The sequence below is a fragment of the Chelonia mydas genome, chromosome 3 (genome assembly GCF_015237465.2).
Source record: "Chelonia mydas isolate rCheMyd1 chromosome 3, rCheMyd1.pri.v2, whole genome shotgun sequence".
Taxonomy (NCBI): domain Eukaryota; kingdom Metazoa; phylum Chordata; order Testudines; family Cheloniidae; genus Chelonia; species Chelonia mydas.
Window position 1 is genome coordinate 35,778,067 of NC_057851.1, and position 21,221 is coordinate 35,799,287.

The window sequence follows — 21,221 nt, forward strand, 5'->3', positions numbered from 1 at the left end:
TAATGTTATCACTTATCAGCCAATATACAGGCATAAAGGACAATTTTTAAACTCGTATAATTCATCCAACTCAAATCCAGTGTTCACTGATCAGATGAATGATACATCCATGATATAGGACTTATGTCCCTATTCTGAGGCCAAATTTTAAATTTATTTAATCTTCTACTGAGTCTTTAGGGCTGTATAATAAAAAGGTACAGAAACAATGGTTTTCAAAGCAATTTTTTATTTAATTTTAAAAAGGAGAACATACTAATTTTAGGTAAAAGAGGTACATTTTTGAGAAAAGTGTAAGTACTTTGAAAAGGGCCTCTATAGTAGAAACACACAGGCAACCTTAACTATAGGTGTTGCCAGGTGTGCTGCCTATAATACCCTTCTCCTGATGCTCTGTTTAGGATAATAGAAATTAAGAGCTGTGAGAAGAGTTAACAAAAATCAAAAGTGATTTAACAGATGGTTAACTGTATACTATGGAGAGAATGCAGGGAACTGGACCAGATGACCTCTCGAGGTCCCTTCCAGTCCTACGAGTCTATGATTAATTCTGGGCTATTCTACAGCACTCCCTCCCAAAAACTGTCCAGTTAAACAGTGTTGTCAACTCAGCCTACAGGAGACCCTTTGACTATACACACTGAGAGAGAAGTAGATGCAGGTCAGGCTCCTTTCTATGCTGCTAGCTCAGCATAGTCTCAGTTCCCCTGCCTGTGGGCTCCTGTTCCTTCTCTCCCCTTAGAGGCTACAGGCTGTGTTGGGAAGCAGAGTACTGTAAAGAGACCAGAGAAGTGCATCTTTCTCCTCCGCTTCCTTCTTCTTCCAAACGTAAATATTCAGGGTGTGGGGCAAAAGGGAAGGGGATGTAGCACAGAGTGCCACACTGGTGGAAAGGATAATAGGAAAAGCAAAAAGAAAAGGAGTACTTGTGGCACCTTAGAGACTAACCAGTTTATTTGAGCATGAGCTTTCGTGAGCTACAGCTCACTTCATCGGATGCATAGCATATCGTGGAAACTGCAGAAGACATTATATACACACAGAGACCATGAAACAAAACTTCCTCCCACCCCACTCCCCCGCTGGCAACAGCTTATCTAAAGTGATCATCAAGTAGAGCCATTTCCAGCACAAATCCAGGTTTTCTCACCCTTTCCCCCCCCCCACACACACAGAGTTTGTATGTGTTGGGGGGGGGGGGGAGGAAAGGGTGAGAAAACCTGGATTTGTGCTGGAAATGGCTCTACTTGATGATCACTTTAGATAAGCTGTTGCCAGCGGGGGAGTGGGGTGGGAGGAAGTTTTGTTTCATGGTCTCTGTGTGTATATAATGTCTTCTGCAGTTTCCACGATATGCTATGCATCCGATGAAGTGAGCTGTAGCTCACGAAAGCTCATGCTCAAATAAACTGGTTAGTCTCTAAGGTGCCACAAGTACTCCTTTTCTTTTTACGAATACAGACTAACACGGCTGTTACTCTGAAACCTGTCATTAGGAAAAGCAAAAGAACTTGGGGAATGGGATGGGGAGAGGACTTCTTCAAGAAAACTGCAGCATGTGTTCTGTTTGTAAGTATGATAGTTACTATCAGGCTTTTCGCAGGAAGCTCATTTTGGATTATACAGTAATTAGTAGTGCTGAAAGAGTCAATGCGTTCTCCTCCTCCATATCCTGTTCTTCTCCACCGTGACCCTTTAGTTCCTCTTTCATGCCCCTCCTCTCCATCTTTCTCCTCAGAAGTAACTGTCTCACAGTAGAATCATAACAATTCAGACATGCTCTTGGTAGACACACTGACATTCCTAGGTACCCTCCTGTAGCTGGACAACAGCTGACTTCCTCTGTACTCAAAGATAACATGACCACCCCAGGTCCCCTGACAGCCTGACTTTGCTGAAAATGTTTCTGTGAATTAGGTCACTGCTTTGCAATGAGCAGAAGTTCCTGATTGTGATGAAAGACCTATGCTGGCATGGCCGATATTAGTATTGTCTCCTGGCATCAGTGTGGCATCTAAATAGATCCTTTTTGGTTGAACTCTCACTCCACTGTATGTACGGATGGTAAAGTATATTCCAAACAGAGCAATGCTTAATTTACAGGCTTGTTGAGATGTTCCCCAGACTGCAGGTCTGACCCAGCCTGTTAAAGGAATTTGATCATATCCTTCCCAACGAGGAATGGGAATGTACATGCACATAAGATGTACTATTGTGTTACTCTGGTGATCCGTAACAGAAAATTGGTGGAGATATGAAATATCTCAGGGGTGGCCACCATGGCTCACAAACCACATGCAGCTCTTTTACAGTTAAAGGGCAGCTCCCGGAGCCCACCATGCCCCCCCTTCTCTGCCTAACAGATTGGTGGGGTTTCTGGGGTTTTGGGATTGGGGTTTCTGCCCTCTGGCAGGGTCATGTGGTTCAGGGCTTCAGGTGCCTCTCATGGGGCAGAAGCCTCAAGGCCTACCACCCCGCCGCAGGGCAAAAACCCTGAGCCCTGGCAGTTGTGCCCCATTGGGCTGAAGCTGTCAGCCCCGACATTACAAACTTTACTTTTAAATGTATAGCAATATCTTAATTCTGATACAAGCACCTTTTTACTGGTACAACTGTGACCACACTAGAGGATTGTAATGCTTTAGCTACATCAGTTTCTAAACTCATTATAGCAGTAGAAAAACTGCATATAGACCAGCCCTAAATTACGCTGATTTAGTTACAAAGTTTCCCTTCACATACTTCCAAAACAAGTAATGCAAACTTCTGAAACCAGATTTCAAGCATACTTTAACTGCAAGAATTTAAAAAGAATACATTTAGGCCTTATCCAAAACTCAATGAAGTCAATGAAAAGACTCTTCTGATTGGGCCCTACACAAATTTTGAAAGTAATAAAGTCACCCTGCGGTTCTGTTGTTCTCTATTATATAATAAGATTGTATTTTCTTGGAGATTTCAAGGTAAAGTGTTATGCTATTACAATTTTGTTTCTTCCCCCTCACTCTTTTGTTTTACATATTATACCTTATATACAAATTATTATACTATGTTTGGGAAATTAAAAATAATTTAAATATAGCAAATGCAGGAAAATATGCAGAAAGTAACGTACATTTTGAAGTGTCAAATCACTGATGTTTGTTGATAATGCTCTCAGCCAGTCAGCACACTCCTGCGCTGTATAAAACTGAAGTATCCCAGTACTAACTCCATCGAGTGCAAGCACTTCAAATGCATTAGATCTGCAGTAAAAAGAAATATATATAACAAAGTTTTCATAAACTATCCAATAGTTCTCAATCTTCATCTGATTTTTAGAACTTTTTACAAGTTTCATTTTTCAAATTTACAAACAGAGAGAAAAGCAACAGAAAAGGGGAATAATAACCTACAGTATCAGGAAACACAGACACAGTAAATGGTTTATCTTTATCAAAGTTTATAAGTTTTGATTAATTATTCACTTACTGTTGTATAATTTATATGTGTATAATCACTAAACTTAAGATATTTTATTAAGGATGCATCAATTAAATCTAAGTAAACAATTATGCAACCTCTTGCCACCAAAATAAATGTTTGATACTCTAAAAATTTACAACATGAGTCACAAAGCAAATATCTTCATCTATTTTTAATTTCTTGAAGTGCTGTAGGTTTAAAAAAATTACAAGCAATCATTCTTTAGAGCTCATTTAATGTGTATGAAAATCCAAATACTTTATACTTCTTCAAAGGGGCTCAATATGAGCACCCAAAAACTGAGGCCACCGCTAAAAACGTAGACCAGACTAAATATGTTACATTCTTCTCTACCTATAAAACTGTGTTCACAAACAAAGTAGCTATTTGGCTGATAAAGATTGTGTGTCACTGCTTTACACTCAGTAGATACTGTGACATTACCAAGACTTATAAGAACTTTACACACCCACTTTAAATCACTCTACAAAAGCTCATGTCACCCATCTCTGACTCAAACTAAAGACAAAACCCTCTATGTAACGCAGAAGTCTCCATTTCAACAGATGAGTCAACTTATGGAATTTGTCGTACTTTGGCATGACAAAGTATTCTTGACCAGAAAGGAACAATCACTGAATACATCACACGTAAATGATATCATTGAGGGACCTGTAATTTATGCTGCACAGTAGAAGAGGCTGAAGACCTTCAGATCTTGAAAGATTTGTACCGCATGATTACCACCAAAGAACTCATTGGCTCTGAGAGGCCACATATCCACACATCTCTAATATGTCTAATATGTAGCATACTAGCAATTCTTCTTTGGGTCTGTCAGGAGGATCAGGTTGAGAGAGTCTAACCTTTTAAGTCTGTGTTTTAGGGAAAGTTGAATTGAATGTGAAAGACCATATTTCTGTTTTGTAGGTGGCACGGGGAAAACAGAGGTGTTGCGGATGTGGAGAAAAGTCTTGGAAGAAGGATATATTTGCCCTTTAGTGTTTAATATTTTTAATTTTAATTGCTACAGCTCTCTGTCTCTGTTATTGATTTCAGGTACATGCTATCCTTGCCAAAATACCAGAGTCTGCTCTTTCTATTTTGAATCTGTCCCCTTTTCCGGGATTTCAAGTATTTGTAGCCAGAAAAAGAACTCCACAGGATCTTGGTTTTCTCTTCCCTCAGGCAGTCCAATTATCCTTATCTTGTTGTGTCTATTACCACTTTCATTATCTTCATTATTTTCTCGCAGATCATAACTTTATTTTCTAATGACTGCAAGCATTTCTGCACAGTAATGTTTGAGCCCTGCACTGTAGCCACCAGCTGTTCTCTACCCTCAAGCTGCTCCCAAAGGCTATCCACTCTCACTGTGAAATTAATAAGTGATTGCTGCCAGGTATTTTGCATTTCTTCAGTGTTAAAAGCTAATGCTTTTACTAAGTTAGGAATGATTGCAGCTTCCATCTTGCCAACTAATTCCCTTATCTTACACAAAGTAACTGTTGAGCAGTAAAGAATGTAGAACATGGAGAGGGAAAAAGGAGTCAAAGGAGAAATCAAGGTGAGTAGGAGAGGAAAAGTGTGTTTTTTGCTCTTCAGTTATTTTGCAAAACACTTCAAGAGTCCATTGAGTATAGTACAATTATTCTGATAAAATCAGATCCACTTAGAGGCAGTGTGGCCTAGTGAACAGAGCATTGGACCGGGATTCAGGAGACGTAGGTACTATTCCTGACTGCCACTGGTCTGCTAGGCCAGTAACTTCACCACACTATGTCTTATTTTCCCCATCTGTAAAATGGAGATAATGATACTTTATCTCCCTTTGTAAAACACTTTGAGATCTACAGATGAAAACTCTGTAAAAGTACTGGATATTATTATTAGATTGGAGACTACAGAAAGAGAAGGTCAGAGAGAACATAATCAGAGGTATGAATATTCATTTACCAGATGAATGTTTCCTAACTGAGCTTGTATTAATTAGATGCAAAATGCTCACTGCAGCTACTTGTCTTCCCCAGATTTAAAGGACCAACAACCATAAAGATATTCTGAGAAAGGCTCAGTTGAACTCAGATTCAGCAGTCACTGGGAAACCAGCTGTTAGGGAAAGGTCTGAATTCCAATCCTTCTGAGGGCCAGGGATCTCAGTAGATGGCATCCGAAGGTTTTTAAGGCTTGTGCCTGCTGTGTTTGAAATAGTCATGTCCTTTTGATTTACTCTAATATTATGTTTCCTTAATACAAATCTGAATGCTTGTCTAACAGCAGCTCCTTCCTCCATTTAAAGTTTCCCACTGCAGAATTACAAATAGACAGACAGACTAGATTAACCTGAGATCCTGATCAGTGGTCAAGCCAGTTTTCTTTGCTGTGTTTTGGTACCTCCTTTGCTTATACCATTATCTAGAAACTTGGTCCTATTAGTGTATGTAGCTTTTGAGTGAATTTTTATTTCCATCAGTGTGGATTATGACAGGATTAGAATGGGAGTTCCCAGAGAAGTTTTCTAGTAGGGCCTCTGTATTACTTCATCTCTCTATAAATGGAAGTTAAAATCCACTAATTTTTTGGTAATCTGAATTTTGCATCACTTCATAATTCTGGGTAATGACCAAGGATGCTTGTTTGTCATGGCTAATGCCGGATATGTCATGACTGCGTCAAAACATGATTAGGATTTTATAGAAAAGTCATTGGTCACATTAGTGCAAGCAAAATACATTTTATTTTAAACTAAAATTGTTTTCAATCATTTAATAATACTAGCTAATAGTTTAAAACCACTCAAAGATGCAGGTCACTTCCTATACTCTGTATTTCAGTACTCTGAACATGTAAAAAGTCATAGAAAAAGTTCACCCAGTAACAGATTGGCTTGGGTAAATATTTCATAGGTGAAGTCTTTTTTTTATTATTTGTTTTGTTACCAAAGTCAGGGTATAATATACAGCCATGGTACTGTGGCCTGGAACACATACTAAATCTTCAGCTGTCAGAGTAAGGAAAATTAGTCTCAGCACCCAAAGGAGTGGGAACCTGATGGGGGTCTATTTATGGTCTTCAAGTATGGGTGAGATTATCGAAAATGGCTTATTCAGAAGAATTCCAAATACAACCAGTAAGTCAATTGAAATAGAGCAGTCAGGGCAACCCTACAAAAATGCAGTGTGTGAGACATGACCCTTTTTTCATCAGTATTGTTTTTAAAGTTAAAGATTGACTCAGCAGTTGAATTCACTCATTTTGTATGTTCTTCCTCCTTGTCCTCACTATTTCAAATTGCCACATGTAAACATCATGCAGAGGGTACAATTAAAGTATCTTCCTTTGTACTGGGAGCAATGATATTACCAGCATGAGTACCTATTCCCTTCACTTATAATGGGGGTATATCATTAGAATATTTTACTTGCTGGTTAAAAGGCAAAAGGTAGCTTTCTAACTATGTCCACTATATGAGAAGTTTTCTATAATCTACTGAACAATCATCTGATAAATAAGATGAATTGTCATTTTTAAGTGAGTGATGCGGGGCAGTATTTTTTGTCAGGTACATAAAAGAGTAAAGGCATATAAAAGATGGAAATGCTTTCAGAACATATACGCCTGTTGCTCACTTTGGATAGTGTATTTCTGATGAATGTTTGACATTAATCCTCAATCCTTTTACAATCAAATTGTTCAATTAAATCTAAGTGTGGTAAGTGTTGGGTGTCTACAGGCTGAATAAAGTGTAAATATCGAGAGGGACTACATAGAAAAAATATCAAAGTAATACTTAGTCCCAGTGTGGTTCTCCCTGAGAACAGGAGCTACTTGAAAATGCAAACACTGAAAGATGGCATATTTAGTATATCACATTGCTACTGCACTCTGTAGGATGCAGCTGTGTCTACCAGAAGTGAGCTTTGTGGGTGGCATGTGAATACAGTGTGTTTATTTCTCTGTGTGTTCTGTAATAACAACATAATGTACTTGGCTATAATTATCAGTTATACAAATAAGGGCCCCAATCCTGCAAAGACTTAACTTTAAGCACGTGGGTAGTCCCACTGAACTCAGTAGAAATGTTCAGGTATTTAAACATAAGCATGTGCAGAGAAGCCTTTGCAGAATCGGATCATAAGTCAAAACAAAATTGTCAATACTTGTTTGGAAAGTGTAAGATGATTGCTGAAATTAAATAAAAAAAATTATATACAGAATATCAGATAGGATTTGGTTTCATTCACCTTAGTGAATCAATTGGCAAAATAGATGTCAGTACAGTTAAATAATCATTAACTTTATAAAATCAATGCATTTATTTATAGTTTATTCTGAATCATTAGGATGATTGGAATCACATGCTATTTCTTAATAGCTTCTTAAGCACAATGGGAATGTGTGGGAGAGGTAAAAGCGTTCGGTAATAAACCATCCTGCTCCATTCTATGTAAGTCTTTGTAGGCACACTGCATTTATCTTAATGATGACTTTACGGCTGACTTGGTAGGTCAACTCCTTCAGTCTTAAGGTATAAAACATGTGTGTCTCTAGATATTCCCTGACCCATAAAATGGCTAGTAAAATCTAGATTTAGATAATAGCTACCAGCCTGCCCTGTCAGTTTGGTGCCAGTCAGGTAGTTTCATCTCCTACCCTATAGGCATTTTGGCAGCAGGACAGTCTACAACCTGTGAAAAATGTACTGCATTAATCTCTGTCAGTGCCACAGTAAGCCTCATGTACTTTGTGGTTAAATTATGGCAGATGATTACTGGTTAAAGACTTTCAGTTCTCCATTTAACGTGCATGCGTAACTCCCATTACTACTGATAGGACTTAAACATGTGTGTCTGGGAAAAACAGACCTCTATGTTTGACAATGCATGACAGATTTACTGCATCCCTCTCCATAGTTCTGCTTTGAAGTTTCCAAACTCAAGGGTTTTTGAAGGGACATTATGACAATGCTGGCATAGATTGTCTACCCAGTTTATTATTATTGTGCTAAAGCACAGTTATTTTTAACATAAATATGAAGCAGTGAGATTTTCTTTTCTATGATAAACTTCTGAAAACAGGACATATTAATGAACAAACTGACCAACTATAATGCCCAGAATGTGATTCATAAAGTTTTCCTTTTTGCAAAGGAGAGATTTAAAATCTAAAACAGTCAGCTTCTTCCAGATTCACTCTTTATATGTTAATGACTGATTTACAGTAATTGCACTAGGAAGCAAGCAGGTCTGCCAGGGCCTCAAATCCTTTTTAGTCCTCTCCTTCAGGAGGTCACTGATCCTGATGCATTCCCTGAGGATGGTGGGAAGAAGTAGGTCTGCTGACCAGGGCCTCTTCAGGATGATCCTGCCAAAACATTGCTGTCTTTGGTGCACTCCTAAATGATGATGGTGGTAGGAATGTGTAGATCCAGATACGAGCTGGTTGAATCATTTGTTGAAAATATTTTAACTGCAAATTTAATCCTTTTCTTGGTTTGTAAGAGAACCTTGTTTACAACATATTCATTGTTGCATTCACTGAATAGCATGGAGAAGCAATTTTCAGCTCCTGAGCTGTTCATTTCAACTATTCATTAGTTGTTATTCATGATGTGTGATTCTAGCTATGTTGTTGATATGTAACTGTGGTATCTAAACCTCTTACAGACTTTCTGTACTATAACCTCACAATCTCTTTATTGGAGAGTTAGCATAGGCATGCAAAGTCCCTGGAATAATTACATTTAACAAAAGCTTTTTGTTACTGGAAGAGGGCATAGAAGAGGGTATAGTGAAGCTCCTCCCCTGCTGTTGGTGCAGCTTTGCTTTCCACCTATGGCAATTTTTTTCAGAGATACCTGTTGAGACTGTGGTGCAGCCTCACGTTGGAGACGCTCTCTGTGGATGTGTCAAGAAACTCCTACTCATGCTGCCAGGCAGCACAGTAACTTTGATGCGCTATTTATCTTCCTAACACCCCGGTGACATAGGAAATTATTATTACCATCTCCATTTTATAGATGGGGACCTGAAGCAGAGAGACACTAAGGCTCAGATCCTCAAAGGTATTTAGGTGCTAACTCCTACTGATGTCAATGAAAGCTAAGAGCTGAACTCCCTGTCAGAATCTGAGCCTAAGTGTCTTGTCAGGCAGCCTGTAGTGGAGCAGGGAGCAGCACTTGGGTCTCCAAAGTCCCAGGCTATTGTTCTAACCACTGGACAACCCTTTTTGTGTAAGTGAATAGCCATGCATGCCTCGTGGTTATAGCTCTACTCACTGACTAGATGACTGAAACTTTTAAAACAAGAGAATCGTCAATAGAGAATATTGCACTTTTGATACATGTTGTCAGATGAATCATTCAAGATAAAATTCCTCAGACTTTTAGAATTCACAGACATGTTCATCAATATCTGGCAAGCATTTTCCTGTACACAATGCAGACTCCCAGAAAAAAATGTATAAAGCCACAACCTTATCCTGTGCCACATCCCCTCTTAACAATCATTTCTGCTGAGAGGAATACAGAACACTGCCAGTCGATAACAGCTAGGCAGGTGACCAGTTCGATTATGCACACAGCTAGTATATCAAAAACTGCTTTATTATTCCTACCTCTTTCTCCCGCTGACTCCTATCTGTTTGTTTGTTTGTTTTATCCACCAGCTGCATGTTATCATTATCCTAAGGTTACAAGATCATTTAGGTAGGGACTAGATGCCTAAAAGAAGTTAGGTGTTGTGACACCGAGAATCACAGCACCTAACTTTTACATGCCCAGAAAATCACTGCAATTCACAAAGCCTGAGTTAGGTGCCAAGGTTCCCGATCCAAAAAATGGGGAGAAATAGGGTTGTGATTCATATAAACCAGCACACTAGGCAGGAAGCCATGTAAACTTGCCAATAGATAGATGCCTAAGTCTGGGCTGCAAGGAGATACCTATCTCTAGTTGTTATTCTCAGCTGTGAACCCTCTCCTGGAGTTAGGAACCTATGCCATTTTTTTTAAGAAGCCAGGAGGAAGAGATTGTGGTGCCCACCTTATAACTTTTAGCCCAGTGGCTAGAGCAATCTGTGGAATTTGGGAGACCCAGATTCAGTTTCCCCCCACACCCTGCCAGAGGGGGAGAAAGTCACAGTATAAAATGGTGGCATTTTATTCAACAAACCTCTTCTCTATGTTTATCCTGACTCAGATTAACTTGTTTTTATGAAAAAAGTCATTTTTCAGTCTATTTTGCTTCTGTCAGCACTGCAGAGTCTAATGCAGCTAAGAAAGTTAAAAGGATTCTCTTCATTACTGTACATCATCTTAACAGATTTAAATTAGCTGCAGAGGTTAGGATTCCAAAATGTGTTAGTAGTAAGCACTATCTGAGAATAATTGAAAGATGAGAAATGCACTAGGTGATTTTGTCCCTCTCCCAGTCAGTGCAAGGTATTGCCAGCTATATATTGAAATGTATCCTAACACGCTGTTACTGTTTTCTCTGAAGATACTGCACTGGCTGGGTTCCTGCTTTTAGCGGTAGTACTTCTTCACCAAGGCAGGTGGATCTCCCTTCCTACTCAAGGGTTTTTGGCTGTTTTCCATCCTCCAACCTTCCCATTAGAGTTGGGAAATGAAACATTTGTTTTCAATTACTGACTTTCCGGCCATGACATCCATATGCTAGGATAGGTACAACTCACATTGAATGGTGTTGTGTGATTTGAATTGGCTGCTTATTGATTTCTGGATATTGTTCACGCTATTGTTTATTAACCTATAAAGTGTGGAAGAACTTGGCACCCAGGTACACCAGAGAGCAACTAGGTCTGAATTTGTTGATCTGCAAATGGTTTTCTGTACCCTTTAGGGAGAGAACAGAATGGTGAATAGTTAAATCAATTTTTCAGTTGATGTGTAGACAGGATAAGCTACAGAATTAGTTGGTTTTGTAAGAATTGTGCGATGTACAATTATGTGAGAAGTACCTAGAGGATGAGGTATGTGCCTTTCAGGTATGCATATATTAAAATAAGTAAATATTTCTAGCACAGTTTAACAGGGTATTCTGAGTGCCATAAGGAAGATGTATGGCTTCTCACAATCCTATTCAAGCAGCAAGACATCATGGGACTCATCTTTTTCAGGGATCATGTGGCTGCAGGATACAAAATAAGATTTGCCGAGAAGAGGAAGCAGGATATCTAAGATAGCTCCTGCTCCCCAGTAAGAAAGAGACTAGAGAATAGGCTGCACCTATTTTGGGGTCTTTCTACAGAGAGAAAGAGAGAGATTGATCTCTGGCTAATATAAAATGTCCTATCAACTCAGAGAAAAATTAAGGTACAGTGGTGAGGGGAAACTGAGGGAGTCACTGCATCACTATGGGACACAGTCTGACGTCCATGTTGAACTACTGATTTTTGGAGGTTAGGGAGCACTTTGCTTTCTGTTCCTAATAAACATATTAGATGAAGAGAAGTGAAGCAGAACATATTAGATGACACAGCGGCACTGGCAAGTTGCTTTGTATGTGAAACCTAACAGTGCCTCAAAGGATCAACAGCCTTTGAAAGCTAGGGGATTTCCCTTCTGCTTGTGCTACAGGAGCAAGACCCAGGAGTAGGAACCATTTGAGTGATATCTACAGGAAAGTAATTTCTCCTTTAACTCCATTAAACAATGAAAGGCCAACACCACCAAGGGTTCTTTATTGCCAACAGAATGTTTAACTAAGTTCCAGTTAACTAAGTTCCACCTCAAGATGGACTAGGCCTTAAAGAAAATGGTTTGAAAATGTTCCTGTTTATTTTCTGAAAGTGTACCGCGTCTTTATCTGCAGTATTCAAAAAGCATTTTTTTTCAGTTTTCCCAGATGATGTGTTGCACTGGGATACTGATGTCATATTTCCTCAGTCATATTTATCCTAGTAAACAGCACATCCTAACAAGTCTGAGACAGCAGTACAGTGCATTAGAATTTGGTGTATTGCCAGCAAGCAGAACAAAAGGTGAAACAATTCTCCTCCCTCTTGAAAACAAAAACACCACACTGCCTGTGATCAGTTAAGAACAATAATATTGGCATGAAAAATCCTCAGACACTATTAATATTTCAAATCCAAATCAACCAATTGTTTTGCCAATGTGATAATTTGAAAACACTCTGATATTCATGGGGTGGGAAATACTGTGCATCAACTGGGAATGTTTTCTCAGCTATATGGGTGGTACCATTTACTGCCCCCCCCCCCGATCTTTCACAAATTCTGTAGCTTTCTTATAATAATATAACACTAACATTGATACAGAGTAACAAAGAGACCACATTGACACCAAGTGACTTAGCTGATAGCATTTTTTTCTCATCTTTAGGTTGACAGAATACGGAAGTGACACTAATCCAAAAAGTCTACATGTTGATTTGGCTGATGTTATTTTGTTAACGGGTCCTCATTCATGCAGAAATTTAGTGTCCGGTACACTAAATGTAATACATTCTTAATGAATCTCTTTTAAATTAAACTAGATCAGATGTTAAAATATTCAAAGCCAACTATGGCAAATCAACATATTGAGTTAAATGTTGAGAGAAGTCATTTGGGGACACCAAGGGGGTATTACTAAAAGTAATGGGATAGATAAAGGAAAGCGTAGGATGATTAACAAGGAAAATATCCCAACAGGTGTTTTAGAACTAGAGCTGATTGGATAATGAAAAATCATATTTGCAAAGATATTTGTGAATAAATGGATGATCTTGCTTCAAGAAGAATAGTGGCACAGGTTAGTAATTCAAACATTTATGAATAATGAATATCATTTGTTTGTTCCAGTAGCACCTCAGTGTCCCAGCTAGGGATCAATGTCTCTATTGCACTATGCAAACATGCAGTAAAGCCACAGGGCTGGATGCACAAAGGAAGTTGGTGCCTAAGTCTATGTTTTAGGCACCTAAGTCCCAATTTTGGGACCACTGCAATGCACAAAACTCCTGTCAAAGCCCTGTAGGCCTCTTGGCCTCTAAGTTTTCAAGGAGAAAGTTCCCTAGGACCCTATGTTTCTGCCTCAGAGTATGCTCACTGCCATCTAATTCTAGGTATCCAAAACCTGTCTTCCAGCTAAGTCCCAGAGCAATTGACAAACCAGGGGAAGATAGGCCTTTGGCTGCCTAACACATGTGCGGGTCCTGGTCTGGCAGGCATGTTCAGAGGCCACCTACCAGATTGGTTCCCATTCAAAATCTGGCCAGAGGAGGTGATGCCCACCGTATAACTTTTAGCCCAGTGGTTCATACTAGTCTCCCAAGAGGTGAGAGACCCCCCCGTTCAAGTACTACACTTTAATTATAATTTTTTTAAAAAGAGTAATTAACAATCAAAGAGGAAGGTGCCATCCGGTGACACAAATGAGCATTGAAAGGATCGGCTTTCCTGTTAAAACTAAGCAAGGTGAATACTAAAGTACTTATGATTTGGAAGAGAACCAAGATGAGACTTTTAATCCAATCCCACTAAAAATATACTAGAATCTAGCTTGGCAGACAGAATAAACAGACATAGTGCAATAATAATAAGGCCTAACTCTCTTACAGCACTTCTTATCTGTAACTCTCAGACTGCTCTACAAAGGAGGTAAGTGTAATTATCCTCATTATCATTATTAAAGAGAGGCAAACTGAGGCACAGAGAGGTGAAGTGATTGTCCAAGGTCACTCATGAAGCCAGGCATAGAATCTATATCTTCTGAGTCCTAATCCAGTGCACTATCCACTATGCAACACTGCATCTCTCATGGTACCAGTGCAAAACATGTCTGATACAAACAGAAGTCAAGAAAGGTCAGCACAGAGTTATAATCAATAATGTCAACACACTGACATGATATTCTTTGTAAGACATTATAAAAGGAACAGCAAAGACAAACTTGAGTAAAGTTGCACATAGTTTAAAACCCTATGACAGACAATCTCAGTTTTGTTCAGATACCTGTCTGAAATGCTTGAAGAAAAGATTATTTACAGAAAGAAAGAGAAAAAGCTGAAAATACACCTTACTCACAACAATCATGGTTAAAAAAACAAAACAAATAAGATCAGCAAGGTCATTTCAAGTTGCTGTAACAGTCAGACAGCAAGAATAACTGGATTGACTTCTGCCCTGTTTATGACAGTTTGTATAACAAAGCAAATTCACGAGCAAGAAACAGAATATCTGAAAGATTTTTCAGAAACGTAAGATGTGACTTCTTACATTGCCTCTTACTAGTTTCTTACTTGTTCAGTGCAGATAACGTGTTTGGTGCCATACAAAGCAATTTTTCTCTCGTCCCTGAGAGAAGATGTAAAGAATCTTAAAAAAAAACTTTTCAAAACAGCATCAGACCAGCAGGCACAATTAAATTAAGGCTAATCTTTTAAACAGCCTACTAAGCACTGAAGATCTTATAACCTCCTATAGGTAAATATTTTGAAAACGCTGGCCAATTATTTGTTCTTCCCTTGCTTATAAAAATATTTCTTCATAGTATTATATTTGGCTTTTGGTGTACACCAATTGGCAGGTATTTTCAAAATATTTTTCTATTGGAGGTTAACCTTGGACTGCCTTTCTACAAAGTAAAATTACAATGGTGTTAAAAGAACATAATTTTGATTGCAAAGTCAAGCTCTTGAAAGTTAAATAATTCCCAGGCAACCTGAATTCTGTCTCCTTTTGCTTTAAGATAGCTTTAAGTAAATGATCACGTACAATCAGGATCTATGCCTCATTCAATGCACGGGATGATGATGCTCAAGGAAGGAGGCAACTATTCAAAAATTCTTTTCATTCTCATCATTCAATGTGTGGCCCAATCTGATCCCTTACGTATTGCATGCCATCCAAACCCTGAATACAAAATTATTCATTTCCTTGCCGTCTTTTTTTTTTTGAAACCCACAGTGACTGCATGTGTAACCAATGTTAATGAATTTATTTTCACAATTTGCCTGGGAGATAAATTATTATCCCACCCTACAGATGTCTTAAGTGATTTGCTCAAGGTCATGCAATGAAACAGAGGCAAAGTCAAGGTTAGAACTCAGTCTCCTGACTCTCATCCATGTGCTCATTCCTCCACACTACACTGCCTGACTGAGAATCATAGACTATCAGGGTTGGAAGGGACCTCAGGAGGTCATCTAGTTGAACTCCCTGCTCAAAGCAGGACCAAGCCCCCAATTTTGCCCCAGATCTCTAAATGGCCCCTTCAAGGATTGAACTCACAACCCTGGATTTAGCAGGCCAGTGCTCAAATCCCTGAGCTATCCCTTTCCCCTTTGGGGTTCCCTTCATGACACTCCTGGACCCAGCACATGGCCCCAACAGCCCATAGACTCATAGAATATCAGGGTTAGAAGGGACCTCGGGAGGTCATCTAGTCCAACCCCCTGCTCAAAGCAGGACCAATCCCCAATTTTTGGCCCAGATCCTTAAATGGCCCCTCAAGGATTGAACTCACAACCCTGGTATGTGAATGGTACTGAGCATTCACATTTCCCAGTGACTTCACCTGCAATTAGGGTGTCAGGCCCCAGATGCCTCAAGTCAGGTGCACAGGAAATCAGGAAACCACATTTGGTGACCTCGTGTCACAATTTTAGCTAACATGACTTGCTTAACGTCACACAGGAAGGTAGTCTGTGGCAGAAGTAGAGACAGAAGTTAATTCTCCTGCATATGGCTCATTGGGGATTGAGTTCTAGATCTCTCTCAGTACAAATTTCTTTACTGCTTTTCTCTCTTCAGAGACAGATTTAAAATGTGTCTCCTCCTCAAGCCAAACTGTGGCCACTGGGAGCTGCGGGGGGCCATGCCTGCGGGGTCAAAGTAAACCCAATGTCTCGCGACCTGCCTTTGGATTACCTTGATGGGCCACATGCCGAAGGTTGCCAACCCCTGTGCAAGTTTTTTTTTTTAATGTTGTATAAATCTAAAGCCTTCTTTACAAGTTTTTTTTTCCTTTTAGGAAACTGTTAAAACTTTGATAGCATTTAAAAAGTGGGTGAGAAACAGCATTCTTATCTACTGTTTTACATAAACTGTTTTTTTCCTTTTAAGTTAGGATGTGTGTGTCTGTGTGTTTTGTATAAAGTTAAAGATTTCATTATAAAAGTTTTCTTCTAGGTAACACTTTAAAAAACATTGTTTTTAAAAAAGGTGAGTGTGTTATGTGGTTTTTTTTGTTGTTGTTTAAATGAGCCAAACAATTGTTCTTATTAAACTCTGAGATTAGGACAAGAAACAATGGGCTTAAATTGCAGCAAGGGAAGTTAGGTCATTAGGAAAAACTTCCTAGCTGTTAGGGTGGTTAAACACTGAAATAAAATGCCTAGGGAGGTTGTGAAATCTCTGTATTTGGAGATGTTTAAAAGCAAGTTAGACAAACACCTGTCAGGGATGGTCTAGATAATACTTAGTCCTGCCTGGAGTTCAGGGGACTGAACTAGAAGATGCCTGCAGGTCCCTTCCACTCCAATGATTCTCTGATCCTATTAAAAGTGCACATGACTGGATACGGACTCGGAGGACGGGACAAATGCAAAAAGGGTGTGCACAAACCTTTCAAAAACACATGGTGATCAACCCTATCAAACATATTACTACTAGACCTTATTTTTTCTTCTCTTTTCTTTAATAAACTTTATTTTTCCTCTCTTTCTTTAATAAACCTTTTTGCTCTCTTTCTTTAAGAGCCCTTATTTTTCCTCAGTGTTCTTTAATAATCTTTATTTTCTTCTTTCTTTAATAACCCCCTTATTTTTCTCTCTCTTTCCTCTCTGTCTGTAATAACCTCCTTATTTCTCTCTCTCTCTCTTTAATAACCTCCCTTATTTTTTATCTCTTCTCAGAACCTGCCTTATTTTCTGAATTATCTAAAAATCTATTCTTCACACATAAAATCACATGCACACAATGATCCCTAACATTCCCCATGGAAAAAAAAAAGTAACAAAACTCATATTTTCCCCCAGATGGCTGACCACACCAGAAGGGTATGTGACCAGACTGAGAACCGGCAGACAGGATGTAAGGCGAAAAAGGGGTATTGAAACCTCTTTAAAAGACCTGGTGATGAATCCTATCTTACTTACTTACCCTATCTTACCTACTTATTTTATTGCCCTTTTTTTACTTTTTCTTTGTCTTCAACAGTCCTCCTATGCATGTTATAAATTACAAGAGAAAATAGGCAGCATGGTTTTGTATAATAATATGAACTAAAAATTTTAATCTCTCAAGTAAAAGCATTCTTCCGCTGCCAATACCTTCACAATAAAAATGAGGTGCAGTTAGTTAACCCACTTCTTTCCCTTTCAAATTACAAACCTTAATTTATCTGTTCCAGCTTTGTATCTTGAGATTCGAGCTATCGACAGAGGAACTGATAGGGTGTCTAGCCAGTGCTTTTCATATTTTGGTTCATTAGCTATGGGTGAGGAGGGAGATGATGGAGCCTGTAGAGAATAAATGAGAATCAGTAAGCACAGTCTATCAGTTCATACAGTACAGAAAGCACTGAAATGCATCTAGAGCTGTGCGCTCTTCAAAAGCTAGTAACACAGAGTAATATAAATTGTTAAGAAACAGAGTTTAGGAGAGAAATTAAAATAAGCATTTATGTGAAAACAAAACAGAGATCTTGGTGCTATGCCTGTGTTTTGATTTTATTATTTGTGTGATGTTAAATCCATTTATGTTTTAATTAAAATTTGAAGGCCACTTCTAATTGATGATACAAATAGGCTCATTTTAATGTCAGTGTTTTACTCATAAATCTCTATTTTTCTCCATCCAAATTCCTTCTGATTACAACGTAAGATCACTCCAGGGTAGAACTTCATTTGGAATGTGTTTGTGCTTTCCCTTAAATATCTATACACAATTGTCAAGAAAAAACAGTGCATAAAATATATTGAAGTAAGGACTACTGCAATCATGCAACAAATTTTGCATATATTGATACATTGTGACATTTACCCATGCCTTCATTTAGCCACAGATTTGAAAATCCTGAATCACATGTTATACCTAAGGCAGGAAATATTCATATATGGACTAGTAAACTTTGAGAGTTTCAATTTTAGAGTTTTGTTCAAAACCGTTACATTGGGCATTTTCTCTCCCTGAAGAACTGGATACATGGATCCTGGGATACCTGCAGAAGGCAGGATCCTCAACATTATAACAACAACATGTGATGTGCATCAAAGATGTTCCAGATTTTTGAGGATCTGGGTAAAGTGGAAATTATTGTTGATCTACTGATTTGGGGTGAAAATGATGAGCACCCCAGCATTCCAAAGAAAACCTTAAATTAAACAGGAGCAAATGTGAGCTAAAAACTGAATTAGATTAATAATTTAGGACACACATTCAATGACAAAGGAGCTCAAATCAAACCTAAGAAAGGAGGTTTTACAGAGGCTCATGAGCATGTTAATATATCTAATCCCTAATTTATCACAGTGAAACCCTTCATTTGAAATACCGCATGAAGATATTACAGAATGGAACAGCAATGATTAAAAAAGAATTCTTTGGGGAATTAAAAAAGTTGTCACAGAAGCACAGGTACTGAAATACTTTGAGATTAACAAAAGGCCCAACATTTCAGTCGATACAAGATCACATGAATTGTGAACTGTTCTTCGATAAAATGATGGCCCTGAGGTATGTACTTCTGTAGCACTCACTAAAACACAATAAAACTGAGCTCAGATTGAGAAAGAAAAGGTGGTAATTGTTTTTGGTTGTGAGTGATTTCATGAATATGCTTATGGACAGCAATCAGTTGAAGCAGAAACAAACTAGAAACTTTTGGAAACCATTGTTCGAAGCATCACTTAGATTTCAGAAAATGATCACGAAAACTGAAAAAAAAAACACCCTTAATAAATGTGAAATACAGAACCAGCAAGGGGCTTCTTACAAAGCAAGTAAAAACAGTGAAAGTTATCTAAGAGACATGGTCCCCATTACTGTAATATTGAATATTTAACAATTTTTTATTTATCCTCACCACACCCTGCTGGGGTAGAGCAGCACTATTTCACAGAGGAGAAAATGAGGCCTGGCTAGCACTAAGCCACTTGCAGGAGGCCATATAGAAAATTTGTGGCAGAGCAGGGAATTGAACCCGGAGCTCCCAAATCCCAGGTTATTTATAGAAGAGCTTCAAGAAGAAGATTTTGATGCCAACGTGACTGGAGTACTATCCATTTCTAAAATAAGACCCAATAGGAAACAAAATGACCCAGCCTGAGCACTGCCAACCCTAAGCATTCATTAGTCAGATGGCCAAAAAACTAAATAACAAAAAACAAACACACCTTAAAATTCATGACTCTTTAAAAAAGTAATACACTCTGGGTTCTCTTTATTTGTGTCTGCTTTTTGAGCTTTTAGTCTTCACATTTTCAAGCTTTTCTCTACAATCAGCAGGGCTGAACACTTATTTTTTTTAAAAAAATTAAAGCTGTATTTAACAGGCACCCTAGGAGATAAGGGTTTAAGAAGAACACCAGTTACCATGAGACTAATAATAAAATTGCTTGGGTGGACAACACTGCAACCTACAGCAGCTTTTAGACTGTAAACTCCTTGGGGAAAGGAACATCATTTATTATTTGTGTACAGCGCCTAGCATAATGGGGTTCTGGCACAAGTGCTACTACAGCATGCATATTAAGTAAAAATACTACTATCTTTAGATAGGTTTCAGAGTAACAGCCATGTTAGTCTGTATTCACAAAAAGAAAAAGAGGACTTGTGACACCTTAGAGACTAACCAATTTATTTGAGCATAAGCTTTCGTGAGCTACAGCTCACTTCATCGGATGCATCCGATGAAGTGAGCTGTAGCTCACGAAAGCTTATGCTCAAATAAATTGGTTAGTCTCTAAGATGCCACAAGTACTCCTCTTCTTTTATCTTTAGATAGTAATTCTAGATAACTATCCAATACAAAAACTGTTCATCTTGTAAGCATAAAAACGTACTGGGACCATTGGATGAAATTGCTACGTACATTGGGATTCTGTATAAATGATATTGTGACATATCACAGTCCAAGATTGGAAATGCAAACTATAATTCACTGTATCCATCTGGATATTGAGAAATGTAAGAATAAAGTAAAAGTCTGTTGTGGCTAAGTCTGACTCATGCCTAGTGTAAAATGTGAAATAAATATAGGAAACAGACTGGAAAAGGAACACTGAAACCACATGAAATTCCCAATCACCTTGGTACAAGATTGGAACCGAGCTATTTGAATTAAACAGCAATGCTTATGGTACGTTCTTTGTGGACCACTAATTCGGTTTACACATCAGTGTTGTGATGACACGTAAATTAATTTGCTCACCATGAGATTCCAGCTGAATTACTATCAGAACTCACAACTGGTTCACTCAGGCAATTTTCTTTAATATGTCAGGCATTCCTCATCAAGCCCTTATTATGCCCCAGAGATGTCAGTTGATAGAGTAGATAACTTGATTTAAGCAAAACCGTGGTAGATTCAAAGGATCTACATTTTTCATTGTTAGACTAGCCACCTCACAATGCTTCATTAGGTTCGCCCATTCAAACAGAAGGAAGAAAAGATATCTTTGTAATAGGATCTTTACTTGAGCCAAGGACAATTAACCTTTAAGTTAAGAAACTAAAATGGAAGAAATACAAGAACAAAATGTTAAACAATTACCCTTATTGCAAATG

General features: G+C 38.4%; 1 protein-coding gene across 1 annotated transcript in view; it reads right to left on the bottom strand.

The window, feature by feature from the left end:
• Nucleotides 1–21,221, bottom strand: part of SNTG2 (syntrophin gamma 2) — a 247,301-nt gene that overhangs the window by 107,210 nt on the left and 118,870 nt on the right. The window contains exons 9-10 of the mRNA XM_043541919.1: nucleotides 17,826–17,953; nucleotides 3,116–3,245 (exon numbers count right to left, since the gene is read on the bottom strand). Coding sequence (XP_043397854.1) covers nucleotides 3,116–3,245; nucleotides 17,826–17,953 — 258 coding nt within the window. The remainder of the gene's footprint in view (nucleotides 1–3,115; nucleotides 3,246–17,825; nucleotides 17,954–21,221) is intronic.